General features: G+C 43.7%; 1 protein-coding gene across 2 annotated transcripts in view; it reads right to left on the minus strand.

Moving 5' to 3' along the window:
- mrps9 (mitochondrial ribosomal protein S9) overlaps positions 1–21,683 on the minus strand; it is a 121,491-nt gene extending 99,808 nt beyond the window's left edge. The window contains exons 1-2 of one of the 2 annotated variants that reach the window (XM_068033823.1): positions 21,474–21,683; positions 1,655–1,834 (exon numbers count right to left, since the gene is read on the minus strand). In XM_068033823.1, the coding sequence (XP_067889924.1) occupies positions 1,655–1,834; positions 21,474–21,563 (270 nt within the window). In that variant the 5' untranslated portion in view covers positions 21,564–21,683. Of the gene's footprint in view, positions 1–1,654; positions 1,835–21,103; positions 21,210–21,473 lie in introns of those variants that run through there. The other variant, XM_068033822.1, reaches the window with a different exon arrangement.
- Between the last annotated feature and the right edge of the window lie 563 nt (positions 21,684–22,246).

Consider the following 22,246-nt stretch of genomic DNA (forward strand, 5'->3'; position numbering starts at 1 on the left):
CCAGCATTTTCTATAATTAGTAGAATTAGTAGTTAAGTACAGTTCCAGAAATAATTTTTAATCATATCTTACATATTTCCTATTGTTTTCAACAAGCATAATTGAACAGTAGCAAAAGCTACCAGAGAAAGCATCTGCGGTATATAGTACTGCTCACCTACAATCCTTAGCTTTTATAACATGAGACCTCCCCCCGCCACTTTAAATCCACTATATGAAAGTTTGCATTACTTTGATTTACTTCATAAATATATTGATCATTTCTTACAATTTGGAAGCTGCACATCTACATCATCAATAGGAAAGAAATTGAAAATTCAACAATGAAGGCATTTGGCCCATTGTCTCTGTGCTGCTCCTAGTTCTTCAAATATCCCTACCTCGAGATATCTTCCCTCTTTGCCTCCTTCATAAATGAGCGACTCTTCATCCTCAGTGATTACAATCTCCAGCTCAGCTCCCCTTGCCCTCTATCCTATAAGTTCATTGCCCTCCCGTGCTCTCTCAATTTCTCGCTCCATATAAACTCCCCTACCTATATACAGTCAATCCTTTGACTGTGCCATATTCCATGGCCTCAGTGACAAGGCCAGCTCCAACCATTCCCTTGTATCCCTCACCAACCATATTCCCTACCTCCTTCGATACCTCCTTCCAGCTGCACTTCCTTCTGCACCTACCCTGGGAAAACTTCCCCAAATCAATTACAACTACACATTTCAGCCCCTAATTGCCGAGCACTTAGCCTGCTATTCAACACAATACTTTTGCAGCTATCATTTTGCTCCTCCACCTCAACCTTTGGTGCCTCTGTCCACCAAAAAGTTACTATCGTTCAGTCCCATCATTCCCCCTGGCACAGCCCCTAACCTTGCCCCCTCAGGCCAAAGGGGCACAGACATGAGGGTATCTTATGTACAATCGGTCTGGCCTTCCATCATATCACATCTGACTGAACTAGAGGAAGTGTGATAAGACCTCATCACCCCGCTTTGTCAGAATAATACTGGAGCATCTTGGAGAACAATCATAACCACTTCCCTCCTTCCTGTCCCACCACTTACCGTCTTCTTAAAGCCCTCTTTCCTGCCCCTTTCACCCTCAGCTCCATCAAGTGCAAGGAGTTCATGGACTTCTTTGTCACCAAGATCGAGACCATTTATTCAGCTGCCTCTACTTTTTTCCTCCCTTGCTCTTGCTCACTAAGCTACATCTTCCTCCAATGTTCCATTCTGCTCCACCCAAACCTACTTTCTTGATGTTTCGGCTAAGTACATAAAAAGAGCAACTAAGGCAAAACAATGTCAGGTCCAGAAAACTTACTCTCCAGAATGCATCAGGCTAACCCTCCCAGAAGTAAGGTGGAAGGAGGCTCGCGTAGAGCATAAACACCAGCATTGGGTCATATGGCCTGTTTCTGTGATGTAAAATTCTAGGTAAAGACCCACCTCATCTACACCTTGTTTTTTTTTATGCATCTAGTATGGTCTTGTCTTCATGTAGTTTGAGTGCAGATGCTCCTCAACATTAGCACTAAGCAAGGCTACAACTTATCACCAGCTGAAAGTGCAGTTAGATACACCCGGGTGGAAAAGAGTGAAAATATGTAATATGCAGATAACAAAAAGTATCAGAATACAAGAGACCAACTTACATCAATATCCTCCTGATTAATTGTTTCTGAATCTTCACCCATCATGTTAGCCAGATGCCTCTTCCCAATATTGAACTCTTCAATCTGCTGTTTAATGAATTCTTCAGTATATTTTGCATGGAATGTAGCTGCCTTACTCTTCTTATGCAAAGAGGAGCTACTGCAGATTAATCTCACCAGCTAGAATGAAAAAAAAATTATCTTTTAACTTGCTGCGAGAGTGGGTCATTGCCTTTTATACAATTGACCCAGATTTCCATCCAACAGCACCTGCACCACCCAAATCAAGCATGAATTGCTTTTCTAACTTTCCTCCAGTTATGTATTGGCAAATTGCGAGGGTACCACAAAAAAATTAGTATGAACATTCTCAACCCAATCCTAGAGCACAAAACCTTCCACAGTTCAGTGAAAACTAAAACCTAGTCTAGAAGCTCAAGGATGATGGATGTGGGAACAGAAGATTTCACAATACAATAGTATGACATGCTCTTCTGGGTCTGAAGAAGCACTGATGAGTAAGTTGAGGGATCTTTACTCTGTCGGTGGTTGTGTTTGTTAACAGATGCCCAAGATGCAAACTAAATGTTCTATTCACTCCACAGACATTCCTTACTTTGATGAGAATAATTCACCATTAATAAAAACACCATTAAAATGCACTGGCAAAGTTGGGACAAACTGTACTCTTTCAAAACATCGCTGGTTAAAAAAAAATTGACAATGTTTGACAAGATCTTACAAAGGTTTGACAATCAATTAAAGGGAAACACCATCAGATAGCACTGACATTTGTTGAATGGAGTCAGTGCCATCTACCAACACCTCATGCCAAATCTCCAGCATTCTTTGAAACAAGAGATTCTTATTTCTGTTGCCATCGGTTCTTAATAAACATTGCATACATACCATACAGTTTACAACTGATCAACTCACATAGGCTGTTAGTATGTAATACTATAACAATATACTGAAGAGCCCAAGTTGACACAGATTTCTGCATTTTATGTATTTCAAACAGTATTTGAATCTAAATTCATAATGAGGTTATCCTTTTAATTTATATTTTTCTTACTCGTTTACGGGCATATGGGCATTGCTGGCCCGACCAGCATTTATTGCCCATCCCTAATTGCCCATGAGAAAGTGGTGGTGAGATGCCTTCTTGAACCGCTGCAGTTCAAAATGAGGTTATTTTTCTGTTAGGTATCCAGCCATGGCTCAATGGCAACACTTGTGCCTCTGGGTCAGCAGACTGTGGTTCAAGCCGCAATTCAGAGATTTCAGCATTTAATCCAGGCTGACAATTCAGCTGCACCATTGGGAAGTGGTGGCTTTCGAATGAGACGTTAAACCAAAGTCCAGTCTGCCCTCTCAGGTGGGCAGAAAAGATTCTATGGCACTATTCAAAGAATAGCAGGGCAGTTCTCCCAGTGTCCTGGCCAATATTTACCCCTCAAGCAGCATCATTAAAACAGATCATCTGGTCATTAATCTCACAGCTGTTTCTGGGACCTTACTGTGTGCACATTGGTTGTTGTGTTAAGTACTTCATTGACTAATTATGAACAGACATGTACTGCTTTTCTCACCAAGCATATTCTTCATGCAACTTCAGCTAGGCGAACGAGACACTAAACCAAAACATCTCAAAAACCTCACTCTTTACTTCAGTCATTTACAGCAATGGCAAGAACCTCAATTCACGTTGCAAACAACTATACATCATATACTGTCTGTAGTGTAAGAAAAATAACCCAAGACACTCCACAGAAGTCTATTCAAAAAAATTGGACCCTAAGCCAAAAGAGTAGATATTAGATGGGATAACCAAAAGCTAGGTGAACTGATGGGCATGGTGAAGAAATTCCACAATGTTCACCCAGGCAGCTGAAGATACAAATGCCAATAGTGGGGTAACGGAAGGGAAAACATACAATAGATCAGTATCAATGGAACATAAAGTATGGGGGCGGGTGTTGGAGGGCTAGAGAAGATTATAGATAGGTATGAAGTCATGAAGGGATTTAAACACAAGGATAAGAATTTTAAATTGGAGGCTTTGGGAGATGGGAGGCAATATGGTTCAGCGAGGGCAGAGTTAATGGGCGAGTGGGGCTTGGTGCAGTATAGTAATGGGAAGCAAAGTTTTGGATCAGCTGAAGTTTACAGAGGATGGATGATGGGGAGGCCTGGTGGAAGAGCATAAAAGATGAAAAAGGCATGAATGCTTCAGCTGCATATGGATTAAGGTAAGGGCAGAAGTGGGTAATGTTATGGAGGTTGGTCTTTGTGAAGAGGATAAGGGGTTGGAAGCTCAGCTTGCGATTAACTAGGACAATACTAGTTTAACCTGACAAACTAGCTGAAAATGGAGTGCAATCGGTGGCTAGGGTATGAAGATTGTAAGGATTTTGGCTTTTATCTTCCTAATGTTTACAGAAGGAAATTGAGGTTCACCCAAGATTTGATTTCAGACAGGTAGCCTTACAACACAGACAATGAAGTGGTGAAGAGAAGCGAAGCTAGGTATCATAAGTGTAAATGCAGATGATGTTGCCAAAGAGCAGCATGCAGGTGAGGAAGGCAAATATATAAATTTGCCCGTCAGTTTAAAATAAAGTTCTTTTGATGGCAACTGTTGAAGAGAATAAATCTTTGATACAAAATCAGCTTTAAATTGTTGATGCTTGCATTGGGATAGAATATTTAGTATGTTCTGAATGAGTCAATAGTTTACCTATTGTGGTTGTCTGTTTGCATAATTGAACTTCAGACCAAAAGGGAAGTTCCAGTCATGGTTAGGTGCAAACTGTATCTTGTTAACGACTTGCAGATAGGTATGTAAATTTGCTTTTTGCATTAAGTATTTTTGAATTCTGTTAAATACTGTGTGCAATGAGGCAATCATTTATGAAAATATCTGCATGCTAATCAAGAAGTACAAGTCATTTTTTCAAACTAAGATTTCCCCAAAAGGATGCTAATAGGTTAACAACTGGAATGCATTTCATTGCACTACTTCCTTGGGGTTCAGCTATGTGGACAGTGAACTTCATAAAATAACACATATGCTATATAGATACGTTTTCCATTCAAATCAATACCATTTCTGAAATTGGCATGAGATGAAAGCAGGTGGAATCTGCCACCCAGGAACATATACACAAACAGTTCTTACAAAGAATAATTAAACCATTAAGAACTCTTCTAGTTATACTGATGTTTAATATTTGTACCCACAAATACTATGCTGCACAGCGGAGAGCTGGCATGGACTCCATGGGCTTGGTGGCCTCCTTCTGTGTCGTGGATGGCTCTGTGATTCTGTGACATCTTTATTTTACTCGTAAATACATATATTAGTATTTGTAATCAATGCAAAATTTGCCTCTGACGCAGATTTTCCAAGACCTTTGTCTAGAGGTATCTAGAGTCCAGTTTTAATCCCTTCACGTAGTGGGTGATCAAGACCTTGTAAAGGGTTCCGAGAAAGGATACTCAACTGTTACCTAGTTTAAGGGCTCTAGTTATCAAGACAAGCTCACAGAACATAGGCTTTTTATTTTAGAAGAGCACAGGCTTAAGCACACAAGAAAAAGGACCATAGAACTCTTCAAGCCTGCTCAGCTATTTAATATCATGGCTGATCCTTGACCTCAACTCCACTTTCCTGCCTGATTCCCATATCCCTTGATTCCCTTAAAGTCCAAAAAAATCTAACCGATCCCAGCTCTGAATACGCTCAACAACTCAGCATCCAAAGCCCTCTGGGGTAGAGAATTTCTAAGATTCAAAACCCTTTTGAGTGAAGAAATTTCCCATCTCAGTCTGAAATAGCCAACCCCTTATCCAGAGACAATGCTCCCTAGTTGTGGACTCTTTAGCCAGGAGAAAAAGCCTTTCAGCATCTAACCCTGTCAGAATTTTACATCATTCAACAAGATCACATGGAGGGGTACAATTAATGTCCTTAAAATAACGATGGAATCAGATCCTATTCAAGTGAACAAGCTATTTGAGCTAAAGGGACAGAACGAGCATACAGAGAATGAGAGAGATGCCAGCAAGTTCTTCCTTTCAGAAATTCATCAATCACTGGATTAAGTTACCAGTGCAAACAGTGAGCGTGATTTGCTACAAGAGTTCAAAAGGAAGATGTATGAGTTTCTGCAAGTGGAAGACATGATTGCAAGAAGTTAAATGGCTAACAGTGATACCCATCATTGTGGTCTCCAAGTTTGCTTCCAGGAGTTAGAGAACAATTCCAGAGTTTTTCTATTCTCCAAGATGTGAGCATTGCAGCAGGGAGGGAGTTGAAATATGGCTGATAGTGGATACAAGTTATTTTGCTGAGAGACATGCTGTTGAAGCTTTTCGTCTTGCACTCATCAAGACAGACGCAAGAATGCCAAATTTCAAAGGGAGCAACAATTTATGCTGCATGAGAAAAGGGTGCTGACTGGTTGGCAAGTCGACTCTGATTGGTTGAGGCACTGCCATGGAGAATGCACCAGGGAACTATTGTCCCCACACTTTTGATCAATTCAAAAAAGACAACGCTTGGACATGTTCCGTTTGCCTGCAGAGGACAGTTTCCTGCGCATGAATATATGTAGCTTCTAGCAAACATAAGTGAGCCACATTGCGAGTCCAACTGATAATCTTAAATAGGTTGTTAGTGTAATTCTTAGCATACTCGGGATTGTTCAGCAAGTGGTGTCCAATCGCAGGGTCACATCAAATGTTATACATTGTGTTCTGAATTTTGCAAGTACAGGCTGTTTGAGTACAGTCAGCACTCTGCCTATTGCGAACAGCCGAAGGGATGTGCTGTTTGATACAATCCGCCAGTCGTTGGGATGCATGTCTTACATACCTGGCATGGCATCGGCACTGAAATTTATATCCCACATTACTCATTTATGTGGTAGGCAGTATGTCTTTTTGGCTTGATCACTGCATCCCGTTAGTGGAAAATACCACTTGTGCTACTACTGCGTAGTGGCAGCGTGAAATGGCTAGCTTCACCTGTTGCTTAAATTTTTGAGATACCTTACCCTTCCAGGGTAACCTGAGGTACACTGGGCACTTTTCAGGTCCAAAGGTGGTGGCCTTAGGCCCATTCCTGAGTACGCACGATACACGGCAAGCAATGATCTGATCAAGGTATTCATTATCCCGCAGGATAGCTTTGATGCAGCTTACTTCAGTGTCAAGCTTGCACGGTGAGCAAATGGCTCAGGCCCTATTTACGACATTGCTGATAAGGCCAATCTTATAGCATGTGGAACTGTAGAAATCCCAATGCGTATATTGACCGGTGAAGGTCGAAAGTATAGAACCCATTAGCAGATTTCTCAATTAGCCTGTTGAGGAAAGGGAGCTCATTAGATTGCTTCATATCAAAGGTGAATTTGAGTGTGTGATGGAGCATTTTAAGGTGTGTAAGGAAATTCGTGCATGCAAATATGCAAAGATTCAAATATAGCAAACAAATCATCTATGTATCGGAAATATGCAAGGGGTAGGAGGTTATGAGTCAGTCCATAGGGCGGCGCAGTGGTTAGCACCGCAGCCTCACAGCTCCAGCGACCCGGGTTCAATTCTGGGTACTGCCTGTGTGGAGTTTGCAAGTTCTCCCTGTGTCTGCGTGGGTTTCCTCCGGGTGCTCCGGTTTCCTCCCACAGCCAAAAGACTTGCAGGTTGATAGGTAAATTGGCCATTATAAATTTCCCCTAGTATAGGTAGGTGGTAGGGGAATATAGGGACAGGTGAGGATGTGGTAGGAATATGGGATTAGTGTAGGATTAGTATAAATGGGTGGTTAATGGTCGGCACAGACTCGGTGGGCCGAAGGGCCTGTTTCAGTGCTGTACCTCTGAATCAATAAAAAAATAAAAATGCTCTTCTCGTGGGAACCGATAAAAATATTAGCGAGAGCTGGGCCTAGAGGTGATCCCACGGCAACACCATCTATTTGGGCATACATGGCATCATTAAAGCTGAACTCAACTGCAGGGCTGCTGAGTTCATAAGTTCAATTAGCACAGATTCAGAAAATAGCAGTGTGTCTGGATTGCCATGATATAGTGAAGTGGCGCAAATGTCTACAGGTTATACTGGGTCGAGTATGCGTCAGCTGATCTTTTTGCATGTTCATAAAACCAGGCTGAATCCAGTATGCAAATTGCTTCAAAACAATTAATCTGGATCCTACAAATCTAGCGATTCTGCATATGCAGATTTCTGGAAAGGTACACGTTTTGAGTACAGAGATCTATTTTATAGAAATGTTATGAAATTTGAGAATTTTTTGTGCAAAAATCCACAATTGTAACAACCTAGAACAAATTTACTTTGCTGCCTTAAACCATACATTTTATTTTTTTTCCTTCAGTTGAGTGCTTGAGATAAAAGTTATTTTACTGGTTCTCCAGCAATTTTATTTTGTGATTTTGAGTGCTGTGGTAAACATTTTGTTACTTCTTTCCTGTTACATTTCCATGTGGCAGTTGCTCAAATGCCAACTGGACTTCTTCTCTATGTCCTGGGCTATGTAAAGTACTGCTGCCCAATTGAAAATGGTAATAAAATTGTAATTGCACATTTCCACATAATTCCACAATTTTAATGAGGTCCTGGCATTTTGCTGTTTTAACGTTATGTCATAGAAAAATCACAATAAAATATAGTTAAATGCCATGCCAATCATACTTTGAGCCTGAGGGAAAACAGTGCCGGAGATGCGCAAGTAAAAGTGGCGGCGGGGAATCAGCAGGAGTCAGAGATCGAGCCAGAAGGAAAACAGTGCTGGAGACCCACAGGTAAAAGCAGCAGCGGGGAATAAGTGGGAGTCAGACAGAGCCTGAGTCTTAAGGAAAATCAGTGCCAGAGACCCACAGGTAAAAGCAGCGGTGGTGCCAGAGACCCATAGGTAAAAATGGCAGTGAGGAGTCAGCGGGAGACGCGTATGAGTGTAAGCGAAAGCAGTGCCAGAGACCCACAAGAAAAGCAGCGGTGGGAGTCAATGGGAGACAGAGAGAGAAACAGAACAAATTGATTGGTTGTTCTGAGAGCCCCGAGGTGAGGGGCACGTAGTTGAAGGAGTTAGGGGATACAGCAGCAAAGCAGAGTGAGCATGAACGTCAGGAAGCAAGGTTACAAAAAGAACTAAACTTATCAACACAAGCAGGTTGAGTACAACAGTAAGTGAATTAATAAGAGTATTAGCACAGAGCTGGTGTAGAGACATAAATTAAAATTAATAATTTAAACAAGGCATTAACCAGATTCGAAAGAGGAAATACAGATTTTTTAGATCATGGATGGGCAGCTGAGACGTGTTACTTTGCAATTCCTGCACCTTGTGGAAACTTCAGGACATTTCATGCATCTTGGGGGAACCACGTGTATAGGAAATGTCTCCAGCTGCTCGGGTTCAAGCTCAGGATTTCCGAGCTTGAAGAGCAGCTGGAGTCACTGTGGAGCATCAGGGAGGAGGAGTATTTCTGGATGGTACGTTCCAGGAGGTAGTCACCCCACAGGCAGTAAGAGCTCAGGTTAGTAGGCTATCTGGAAGAGCAGGAATAGGCATGAAGTGCAAGAATCTTCAGGGTGTGTGCCACTCAAACAGTACTCAGCATTGGAGACTTCCGGGAGTGACAACACTGTCAAGCAGTGCAATCCAGACCATAGCACCAATGGGCAAGAGACTACAAAGGAGGGAACAACAAAGTGTAGACATTCAGATGTTTAAGAGATTCCATAGTTCAGGGGGCAGTCAGGGATTTCTATAAACCCTCATTGTGAGTCCCACATGGTTTGTTGCCTCCCTGGTGCCATTATAAAGATCAGGGAGAGGATGCAGAATATTCTGCGGGAGGGGAGTGAGCCAGAACTTGTAGTACATGCTGGTATCGACGACGCAGAGTGGGAAGGTATTGAGGTTCTACAGTCAGATTTTCAGGATCTGTGGGGGGGGGGGGGGGGGGGGGGGGGAGGGGCAGTTAAAAAGTAGGACCTTGAAGGTAGTAATGTCTGGATTACTCCCGGTGCCACGGGCTAGCGAGAGTACAATAGGAAGATAGAGAGGGCTTCAGATTGTCAGGGCATTGGGGCAGAAGGTACCTATTCGAGAGGGACGAGGGGAGAGCGAGAGGGACGAGGGGAGAGCGAGAGGGACGAGGGGAGAGCGAGATAAATAAATGACTTGGGTTGTGGAATACAGAGTAAAATTTGCCAATGCTAAACCTTCAAGTTTGGTATCGAGTCTTAAGGATGATACCAATTGACTGCAACAGGACATAGGTAGGCAGCAGAATGGACAGACAAGTGGCAGATGGAATTTAATACAGTGAAGTGTGAGGTGATGCATTTTTGGCAAAAGGGATAGGGAGGGGCAATATAGACTTAAATGGCACAGTTCCAAAGAGTGTGCGGGACAGAAGGACCTGGGGTCCATGTGCATAGACTTTTGAAGGTGGCAGAGAATAATTAGCAAAACATATGGGATGGTGGGCTTCATAGAGGCATCGAGTACAAAAGTAGGGACATTATGCTGAACCTTATTAAGCTCTGTTAGGCCACAACTAGAATACTGCACCCAGTTGTAGTCACCACCAAGGATGTAGGGGTCCTTGAGAGGGTGCAGAGGAAATTTACCGGAATGGTTCCAGGAATCAGGGATTTTAGCTACAAGGTTAGGTTCTCCTTGGAGCAAAGGAGATTCAGGGGAAATTTAATCGAGCTGTACAAGGTTATGACTGCTTTAGACAAGTCAGACAAAGAAAAGCTGTGCGTATTAATTGATGGTACAAGGACTAGAGGACACAACTTTAAGGTTTTAGGTAAGATGCAGGGGAGATGTAAATAAGAACTTTTTTTTTAATATGCAGTGAATGGCAACGACCTGGAACTCGCTGCCTGAGGTTGGTGGAAAGAGAGACAATGAATGATTTCAAAAGGAAATTGGATGGGCACTTGAGGGAAATAAACTTACAGGGGAAATGGGACTGACTGGATTGCTCTACAAAGAGCCATCAAGGACTCAAATCAGCTGAATAGCCTCCTTCTGTGCCGCTATGACCACGACTCTGTACAGTATTGAAGTGTCAATACATTTAGCATCATGTAGTCAGACTGACCACACAAAAGAATGAAACTTATACACGTTAATATGAATGGGCAAATTAAAGGGGCTTTGTCATCCTGCTGGGAAGGTGACCGTTTATATCGAAAGTGGTAAAAAATAGCAAAACCAGCATTAGACATAGACATAGAAAATTAATATGGTGACAAACTATAGGTTACATTTAACCTTTTTAACAGTGCATTTTTCCAAAGAAATATAACTACCACCTTAATGATATTATGATGGGATTGCAACTGTCTTTTAAATCAAAAAGGAAAGCTGAGTCAATGGTGGAGGGAAGTACAGTACCACTGAATTATACCACACAAGTTGGTGCTTCTGACTCTCCACAGTGAGAGGCTTAAGAGAGATCATAGAATCTTACAGAACAGAAGTCAGGCACTCAGCCGACCATGCTTGTTCTGGCTCTTTGGTAGAGCTTTCCAATCTGTCCCATTCCCTGTTCTTTCCCCATAACCCTGCAATTTTTTATTTTCAAAGTTTATATCCAATTACCTTTTGAAAATTACAGCTGAATCTTCTATCATCCCTTCAGGTAATGCATTCCAGATCATCATAACTCACTACACAAAAAAAAACTGCACTTCTCCTCTGGTTCTTTTGCCAATCATCTTAAAGCTGTGTCCTCTGGTTACCAATTCTCCTGCCAGTGGAAACAGATTCTCCTTAATTTACTCTACGTAAACTCCTTATAATTTTGAACACCTGTTAAATCACCCCTTGACCTTCTCTGCCCTGAGAAAACCCTAGCTTCTCCTGGTTGTTCCCCCACCTTGCACCCTCTGTAAACTCGAGGGCATCCAAAACTTAGTTGACTGTATTCTTACTCACACCAAGCCATTCAGTTATCACCCTTGCGCTCGCTGACCTACGCTGGTGCATGACCGGCAACCCTTAAATTTTAAACTTCGCATCCTTGTTTTCAAATTCCTTCGTGGCCTCGCCCGACCCTATTCTCTGTAACCTCATTCAGTCCCAAAACCCTAGAGATCTTGGCATGCCTCCAATTCCGTCCTCTTGCGCATCCCCAATTTTCATTGCTCCACTATTGCCTCTCCTCAAAAACATCACTAACCAAGCTTTTGGTCACCTGTCCTAATACTTCCTTGTGTGGTTTGGTGTCAACTCTTGGTTGAAGTGCCGTGAGATATTTTACAATGCCAAAGATTTTTGTTCAACTTTATGGAGCAGATGTGAGTGTTGCTGGCAATGCCAGCATTTATTTTCCATCCCTAATTGCCCCCCAAGGTGGTGGTGAGGTTTACAAAGTTATAAGCGGCATGGATAGAGTGGATAGTCAGAGGCTTTTTAGCCAGGGTGGAAGAGTCAGTTACTAGGGGACATAGGTTTAAGGTGAGAGGGGCAAAGTTTAGAGGGGATGTGCGAGGCAAGTTCTTTACACAGAGGGTGGTGAGTGCCTGGAACTTGTTGCCAGGCGAGGTGGTGGAAGCAGGTACCATAGAGATGTTTAAGAGGCATCTTGACAAATACATGAATAGGATGGGAATAGAGGGATACGGACCCTGGAAGTGCAGAAGGTTTTAGTTTAGGCAGGCATCAAGATCGGTGCAGGCTTGGAGGGCCGAATGGCCTGTTCCTGTGCTGTACTGTTCTTTGTTATTTATGTGATTGGTCCGGTTAAATTTCTAATCAATGGTAACTCCCTAGATGTTGATGGTGGGGAATCCAGCAATGGTAATGCCACTGAATGTCAAAGGGAAGTGGTCAGATTCTCTCTTTTTGAAGGAGGTCATTGCCTGGCAGTTGTGTAGTGTGAATGAAACTTGCCACTTATTAGCCCAAGCCTGAATGTTGTCTAGGTTTTGCTACAGACAGGTACAGACCACTTCATTATCTGAGAAGTTGCAAATGGTGCTGAATACTGTGCAATCATGAGCAAATATCTCCACTTCTAGCCTTATGATAGAAGGAAAGTCATTGATGAAACAGCTGAAGAGGTTGAGCCTAGGACCCTACCCTGAGGAACATTTGCAGTGATGCCCACAGGCTGAAATGACTGGCCAACAACCACAAGCATCTTCTTTTGTGCTAGGTATGACTCCAACCTGTGGAGCATTTTCCCCAATTTCCATTGGTTTCAATGTTGCTCATACTCCTTAATGCCACACTCTGTCAAATGTTGCCTTGATGTCAAGGGGAGCCACTCTCACTCACCTCAGGAATTCAGCTTGTTTGTCCATGTTTGGACCATGGCGTAATGAGGTCAGGAGCAGAGTGGCCTTGGCAGAAAGCAAACTGAGCAGTGACGTTATTGCTGAGTAAGTGCCACTTGATAGCACTGTCAACAATACCTTCCATCACTGTTGATGATTGAGAACAGACGGAGTAGTAGTAATTGGCCAGATTGCATTTGTCCTGCTTTTTGTGGGCAGGACATACCTGGGCAATTTTCCACATCGTCAGGCAGATATCAGCATTGTAGCTGTATGGAACAGCTTGGCTCATGGTGTGGCTAGTTCTAGAGCACAAGTCTTCAATACGACAGCTCAGATGTTGTCGGGGTCCATAGCCTTTGTTGTATTCAGTGTGTTTAGCCATTTCTAGATATTGTGTGGAGTGAATCAAATTGGCTGAAGACTAGCATCTGTGATGCTAGGGACCAAAGGACGAGGCAAAGATGGATCATCCAGTTGGCACTTCTGACTGAAGATGGTTGCAAATGCTTCATGTCTTTTGCATTGCTGTGCTGAGCTCCCCCTTCATTGAGGATGGGAATGTTTATCGAGCCCCCTCCCCCCATTAGTTGTTGAATTGTCCACCACCATTCATGACTGGATGTGACAGGACTGCAGTGCTTTGATCGGATCTGTTGCCTGTTGGATCGCTGATCTGTCAATAGCCTGCTGCTTCCACTGCTCAACATGCATGTGGTGCTGTGTTGTAGCGTCACTAGGTTGGCATCTCATTTGTACGTATGCCTGGTGCTGCCCCTGGCATGCTGTCCTACACTCCTCACTGTACCAGGGTTGGTCCCCTGGCTTAATGGTAATGGTAAAGGGATATGCCGGGCCATGAGGTTACAGATTGTGATGGAATACAATTCTGATGCTGATGGCCCATGCCCAGTTTTGAACTGCTAGATCTGTCCTGAATCTATCCCATTTAGCACGGTGGTAGTGCCACACAACACGATGGAAAGTGTCCTCAGTGTGAAGATAGGACCAGTATGATTAAACAGGCTGGGAGTAACACTTTCTAAATAGGATTGTTGATTGTTGTTTATTCCAGACCTGCTCTACTTAATATCTAAACTAACCTATTTAAAAGCCTCGAAGAAGGGTCACTGACCCGAAACGTTAACTCTGCTTCTCTTTCCACAGATGCTGCCAGACCTGCTGAGTGATTCCAGCATTTCTTGTTTTTATTTAAAAGCCTCACAAGGCTGACTCCCAACTTTAAATTCCACTCTAATCTTAACACGTTTCTCAAATTCCACAGGCCACCCCGTAGTAAATCATCAACATACATCAAGAAGATGCCTGAAACAAATAAAACATTGCGGGGCCTGCTTTTAGTTGAACACAACCTATTTTCAGCAAAACAGACCTCACCAAAAAATATTACACCCTGAAAGCATCAGATGCATTTGCTTAGTTTCCATAGTTTTCCTTCTCCATCTGCTGCCTCTTTGGGCAGTTTCAGAAACACTTCTCTCTGAAAAGTATCATTTTGCAGAAACGTAGCGTGTGTCAATGGATCTATACTCCCATGAATATGTGGCAAAAAGAGCCAAGAAGATTTTCAAGATTACTTTTCCAGCTGTGGGAGAGTCCATTCTAACATCTATATCACCCAGTTGCTCTTCAAAACCACTAGCAACCAGCCTCGTTTTAGCCTTGTAAGTCCCTTGTGCAAGGACTTTTCAGAACAAATCCACACGTGACAAAGCTGGTTGCCCTTTATCTGGTACCTCAGAATAAACTCCAAACTCTCACCAACTTTCTAATTCATATCCATTCAACAGATTATAGGGGATGGGAAGGGAAGAAATTAATACACAGGGGTCCATACTGGCAACAAAGATCTTGTACACAAATATTCGAGAGGAAAGGGAAGTCAGAAATAGATTTCAGACATAAAATGAAGTGCCCTCATACAAGAACACAAGAACTAGGAGCAGGAGTAGGCCATTCGACAAGATCATGGCTGATCAAATTGCGGCCTCAGCTCCACTTTCCTGTCTGCCCCCCATAACCCTTGATTCCCTTGTCAATCAAACATTTATCTAACTCAGCCCTGAATATATTCAATGACCCAGCCTCAACTGCTAGCTGGGGAAGAGAATTCCACAGACTAACCACCCTCAGAGAAAAAAATTCTCATCTCAGACTTAAATGGGAGACCCCTAATTTTTAAAACTGTATCCCCTTCATCCCAGGAATCAGTTGAGTGAACCTTCTCTGAACTGCTTCTATTGCAATTATATAATTTTTCAAATAAGGAGACCAAAACTGTACACAGTACTCCAGATGTGGTCTCTCCAAGTACCTGTACAGCTATAGCAACACTTTCCTACTTTTCTACTCGATTCCCCTTGCAATAAACACTAACATTCTATTTGCCTTCCTAATCACTTGCTGTACCTGCATACTAACTTTTTGTGGTTCATGTACCAGGACACCCACATCCTTCTGTAATGTAGAGTGCTGCAGTCTCTCTCCATTCAAATAATCTACTGCTTTTCTTTTGTTCATGCCAAAGTGGGCAAGTTCACATTGTATTCCATCTGCCAATTTTTGCCCACTCACTTAACCTATCTAAATCCCTCTGCAGACTCTTTATGTTCTCTTCGACAGCTTACTTTCCTGCCCATCTTTGTGTCATCAGAAAATTTAGCTATCATACATTCAGTCCCTTCATCCAAGCCATTAGACCCATCAGACCCCTTTCCTATCCTGAGTGGCGTGAAACAGGGCTATGTTCTCGCACCCACACTTTTTGGAATTTTCTTCTCCCTACTGCTTTCACATGCGTTCAAGTCCTCGGAATTTTCCTCCACACAAGATCAGGGGGCAGGTTGTTCAATCTTGCCCGTCTAAGAGCGAAGTCCAAAGTACGGAAAGTCCTCATCAGGGAACTCCTCTTTGCTGACGATGCTGCTTTAACATCTCACACTGAAGAGTGCCTGCAGAGTCTCATCGACAGGTTTGCGGCTGCCTGCAATGAATTTGGCCTAACCATCAGCCTCAAGAAAACGAACATCATGGGGCAGGATGTCAGAAATGCTCCATCCATCAATATTGGCGACCACGCTCTGGAAGTGGTTCAAGAGTTCACCTACCTAGGCATACCTATCACCAGTAACCTGTCTCTAGATGCAGAAATCAACAAGCACATGGGAAAGGCTTCCACTGCTATGTCCAGACTGGCCAAGAGAGTGTGGGAAAATGGCACACTGACACGGAACACAAAAGTCCGAGTGTATCAAGCCTGCGTCCTCAGTACCTTGCTCTATGGCAGCGAGGCCTGGACAACGTATGTCAGCCAAGAGCGACGTCTCAATTCATTCCATCTTCGCTGCCTCCAGAGAATACTTGGCATCAGGTGGCAGGACCGTATCTCCAACACAGAAGTCCTCGAGGCGGCCAACATCGCCAGCTTATACACACTACTGAGTCAGCGGCGCCTGAGATGGCTTGGCCATGTGAGTCGCATGGAAGATGGCAGGATCCCCAAAGACACATTGTACAGCGAGCTCGCCACTGGTATCAGACCCATCGGCTGTCCATGTCTCCGCTTTAAAGACGTCTGCAAACGCGACATGAAATCCTGTGACATTGATCACAAGTTGTGGGAGTCAGTTGCCAGCGTTCGCCAGAGCTGGCGGACAGCCATAAAGGTGGGGCTGAAGTGCGGCGAGTCGAAGAGACTTAGCAGTTGGCAGGAAAAAAGACAGAGGCGCAAGGGAAGAGCCAACTGTGTAACAGCCCCGACAATCAAATTTTTCCGCAGCACCTGTGGAAGAGCCTGTCGCTCTAGAATTGGCTTTTATAGCCACTCCAGGTGCTGCTCCACACACCACTGACCACCTCCAGGTGCTTACCCGTTGTCTCTCGAGATAAGGAGGCCAAAGAAGATACATTCAGTCCCTTCATCCAAGTTATTGATACAGACTGTAAATAGTTGAGGTCCCAGCACTGATCCCTGCAGCACTTTACCAGTAATGGCTTGCCAACCAGAAAATAACCTATTTATTCCTACTCTCTGCTTCCTGTTAGCTAAACGATCCTCTATCCATACTAATATGTTACCCCCTACACAATGAGCTCTTATTTTGTACAGTAACCTTTGATGTGGATTTATTGGAGTTCTTTGAGGGAGTTACATGTGCAGTGGATAAAGGGGAACCGGTGGATGTATTGTACCTAGATTTCCAGAAGGCATTTGATAAGGTGCCATATCAAAGGTTATTGCAGAAAATAAAAGCTCATGGTGTAGGGAGTAACATACTGGCATGGATAGAAGATTGGTTAGCCAACAGGAAACAGAGAGTAGGCATAAATGGGTCATTTTCTGGTTGGCAAGATGTAACGACTGGTGTGCCACAGGGATCTGTGCTGGGGCCTCAACTTTTCACAATTTATATAAATGACTTAGATGAAAGGACCAAAGGCATGGTTGCCAAATTTGCTGATGACACAAAGAAAGGTAGGAAAGTAACAAGTGAAGAGGGCATAAGGAGGGTACAAAGGGATATAGATACATTAAGTGAGTGGGCAAAAACCTGACAAATGGAGCATAATGTGAAATTGTCCACTTTGTCAGGAAGAATAAAAAAGCATATTATCTAAATGGTGAGAGATTGCAGAGCTCTGAGATGCAGAGAGATCTGGTTGTCCTAGTGCATGAATCGCAAAAGGTTAGCATGCAGGTACATCACGTAATTAGGAAAGCTAATAGAATGTTATTGTTTATCGTGAGGGGAATTGAATACAAAAGTAGGGAGGTTATGCTTCAGCTATACAGGGCATTGGTGAGACCACATCTGGAGTACTGTGCACAGTAATGGTCTCCTTATTTAAGGAAGGATGTAAATGCGTTGGAAGCAGTACAGAGAAGGTTTACGAGACGAATACCTGGAATGGGTGGCCTGTCTTACAAGGAAAGATTGGATAGGCTAGGCTTGTATCCACTGGAATTTAGAAGAATAGAGGTGACTTGATTGAAACATATAAGACCCTGAGGGGTCTTGACAGGGTGGGTGTGGAAAGGATGTTTCCCCTTGTGGGAGAATCTCGAACTAGGGCTCACTGTTTAAAAATAAGGGGTCATCCATTTAATACAGAGATGAGGAGAAATTTTTTCTCTCAGAGGGTCATGAATCTTTGGAATTCTGTTCCTCAAAAGGCAGTGGAAGCAGAATCTTTGAATATTTTTAAGACAGAGGTAGATAGATTCTTGTTAAGCAAGGGGGTGGAAGGTTATCGTGGGTAGGTGGAAATGTGGAGTAATCAGTTCAGCCATGAACTTATTGAATGGCGGAGCAGGCTCAAGGGGCCTACTCCTGCTCCTAATTCGTATGCTCGTATGTGGCACCTTATCGAATGCCTTTTGGAAATCGAAGTACACTACATCTACAGGTTCCCCTTTATCCACCTTGCGTATTAGAGTTTTTTGAGGAAGTAATAAATTAGTCAAACACATCTTCCCTTCCACAAAACCATGGTGGCTCTGCCTGATTGTATTATGATTGGCTGCGTTTGCAGACAAAGCAACCACTAGGTGGCGCAGTACTTGCACATGCGCAAATGCAGGCTCTTCAACTGGAACGTCAGTGTCTGCAACATTAAGGCAGCTTCCAGGATTAAAGATGGCGCAGCTCAATTTATCACAGGAAATGCTTATGGTTCGATCGTTCTAGCAAACTAGCCTTACATTAAGTTGGATGGAAGCCCAGTAATATACTAGTATGTAGAACAGGATCCTCAGATCCATTTAATATTCCAGTAATCCTATTAAATGCAAAAGGAATTTTATGAGCGCATTTCCATTGGAAATCGGGCAAAGTATAAAATGTGCTGCCAATCTTTATTGTGATTCGATTATATGACTGAACAGGACTGATTTCACCCGAACATAGCTACTAGCTCCTGCCCCAATGGCCGCTCTCCCCTCCCACCATCTCGCTTTCTCCCCTCCCCACCGGCCGCTTCCCCACCTCAGCCGCTCGCTCCAGACCTCGCTGCTCCCTGACTCCCCTGACCGATTGTTCCCCTCTCCTCGGCACCCCACTTGCTCCCTGCTTCCCCCCCACGCCCAAACTCCATGCTGCGCTGCTTCCCTCTTCTCGGCCATTCGCTCCCATGATTGATCGGTCGCAATGTGCCGCCCAAAGAATCAAATGGTGGCGTAGGAGCGGATGGCCGAAAGGAGGGTAGCGGCGCGACCTAGAGCTAGCGGCAGATGGGAGGGCGGGAAAGGGGGGTGGGGGTGGAAAAAGTGGGGGCAAGCAACCGGAAAGCAGGGTGGCGAGGAGCAGGGAACAATCGGCCAGCGGAGTGGAGTGGAAGCAGCAAAGTCTGGAGCAAGCAGCTTAGGAGGTAGAACTCCAGCCTCAAAGTCTCCCATTTAGCCGCTTCCTCCAGCCGAGTGCACTGTATTGCGCGTGCATTGTCAGAAATCACTGATTATGATTTTCTAAATGTCCTGCTGTTACCTCCTTAATAATGGATTCTAGCATTTTCCCCATGACAGATGTTAGGCTAACTGGCTTATAGTTTTCTGATTTCTGTCTCCCTCCTTTCTTGAATAGAGGTGTTACATTTGTGATTTTCCAATCTGCTGGGACCTTTCCAGAATCTAGGGAATTTTGGAAGATCATAACCAATGCATCTACTATCTCTGCAGCCACTTTAAGACCCTAAGGTGCAAGCCATCAGATCTAGGTAACCATCTCCGCTTGACACTCAACAGCATTGCGATCGCTGAATCCCACACTATCAACATCCTGGGGGTTACCAATGACCAGAAACTTAACTGGACTAGCCATATAAATGCAGCGGCTACAAAAGCAGGTCAGAGGCTGGGAATTCTGTGCAGACTAACGTGCCTCCTGACTCCCCAAAGCCTGCCAACCATCTACAAGACACAAGTCAGGAGTGCAATGGAATAGTTTCCACTTGCCCGGATGAGTGCCGCTCCAACGCCACTCAAGAAATTCGACACCATCCAGGACAAAACAGCCCGCTTGATCAGCACCCCATCCATCAATCTAAACATTCACTCCCTTCACCACTGGCACAGAGTGGCAGCAGTGTGTACCATATACAAGATGCACTGCAGCAATGCACCAAGCCTCCTTCAAAAGCACCTTCCAAACCCATGACCTCTACCACCTACAACAACAAGCGCAGCAGATGCATGGAAATATCACCCCTCGAAGTCTCACACTATCCTGACTTAGAACTATATCACCATTCCTCCACTGGCACTGAATCAAAATCCTGGAATTCCCTTCCTAATAGCACTGTAGGTGTACCTACACTACATGGACTGCAGTGGTTCAAGAATGCAGCTCACCACCAACTTCTCAAGGGCAATTAGGGATGGACAAAAAATGCTGGCCTTGCAGTGACATTCACATCCCATGAAAGAATTTTAAAAACGTCTACAGATGTCACCAGGGTAGAGCATGCAAATAAGACAGAATAGATCCTTGGGGAGCACAGGAGTATTGATTCATGTATTGAAGCTGGTTTAGGACAAATAAGAGTGGAAGAACCTAGACTTATAACAACACCTTTCGCTACTTCAGGGAATTCTAAACTGCTGCACAACCAATGACTTTTTTCTGAAGTGTTGTAATGTAGGGATACAGTAGCCAATGTGCACATAGCAAGATCCCACAAAGAACAATGAAATGACCATTTTAGTGATGTTGGTCAGGACGTTCCCCTGTTTTTCTTAGAAAATAGTGGGTGGGACTTTTTAAGAAAGGACAGATGGGGCCTGGATTTAACACCTTATTCTGAAAAACTGCACCGAATATTCGACTGTGCAATATTCCCTCAACGCTTGCGCTCAAATCTCTGGGTTGGGACTTCAGCCCACGACCTTCTGACTCAGAAGTGAGAGTTACAACAGAACCAGAGTTATGGAAATTTAAAGCTGTTGAAGCTGGTGAGGCGACCAGGTGGTAATGAGATGAGGGAGCAGATCAGCAGCACCCGAGTCTCTAAACTCGGGCTTTGAAATGTTTCTCTCTCCTACGACAATCTGATTCAGAGCTACAGGATAAGAAGGGACCAAAACGAACACGAAAACCCAACACTCACAGAAGACATCCTGATAGAAGTGGGAACACTTAGCGCTGCCATGCACCCACAACATCTCTGCAACAGCCCAACGAACCTCCCATTGCACGCCGCCATTTCTTTGGTCAGTGCAGAACGGCAGTGCGCATGCGGATCAAGTAACCTTTCACCCCTAGCATGCTTTATGAAAAATAAATAGTAGTACACTCAGACGATAAGAATCAAATTTGACTGTATAGCCCGGCTTAATGTGTTTGTTTACAAAAGTGAGCTGTTATCACTTGACTCTAATCAGCATGTTTAAGAACGCGAGCATGCGCACTGAATAACACACGTGGTAACGGGAGGCGGTGTTGGAATCGATACGCATGCGCAATGCGAATGAACTTACAGCTGTTAAAGATGAATTGGTCATGCGCGTTTGGCGAGCGTTCGACTTTATTTCTTGAGATCGGTAAACCAACAGCGGGATAACGGGCATGATGGTAATAATATTGACACCGTTGGCAGCATCATTTATAGCACTGTATTTTTAAGAGTTCCAAAATTGGATACATTTTCCTCTGAAGTGAAGAGGTGCAGGATGCCACTGTTACGCGGAGATGCTGGAAATCTGAAATAAAAACAGAAAATGTTGGAAATACACAACAGGTGTGGTAGCACCAGTAGAGAAAGAAACAGTTAACGTTGCAGGTCTATGACCTTTCGTCAGAACTCTTTTATATAGGAATAGTCCATCTCGCACCACCAGCCTGCTTTGCCATTCATGGCTCATCTGTACTTCAAGTCCCACTCCAGAGACTTGAGAACATAAATACAAAAGCAAAATACTGTGCTGGAAATCTGATATACAAACAGAAAATGCTTGAAATACTCAGCAGGTCAGGCAACATCTATAGAAAGAGAATAAAAGCAAAATACTGCGGATGCTGGAAATCTGAAACAAAAACAAGAAATGCTGGATTCACTCAGCAGGTCTGGCAGCATCTGTGGAAAGAGAAGCAGAGTTAACGTTTCGGGTCAGTGACCCGAAAGTTCCGAAGAAGGGTCACTGACCCGAAACGTTAACTCTGCTTCTCTTTCCACAGATGCTGCCAGACCTGCTGAGTGAATCCAGCATTTCTTGTTTTTGTGTCTATAGAAAGAGAAACAGTTAATGTTTCA

Source organism: Heterodontus francisci, chromosome 6 (assembly GCF_036365525.1).
Source record: "Heterodontus francisci isolate sHetFra1 chromosome 6, sHetFra1.hap1, whole genome shotgun sequence".
Taxonomy (NCBI): Eukaryota; Metazoa; Chordata; class Chondrichthyes; order Heterodontiformes; family Heterodontidae; genus Heterodontus; species Heterodontus francisci.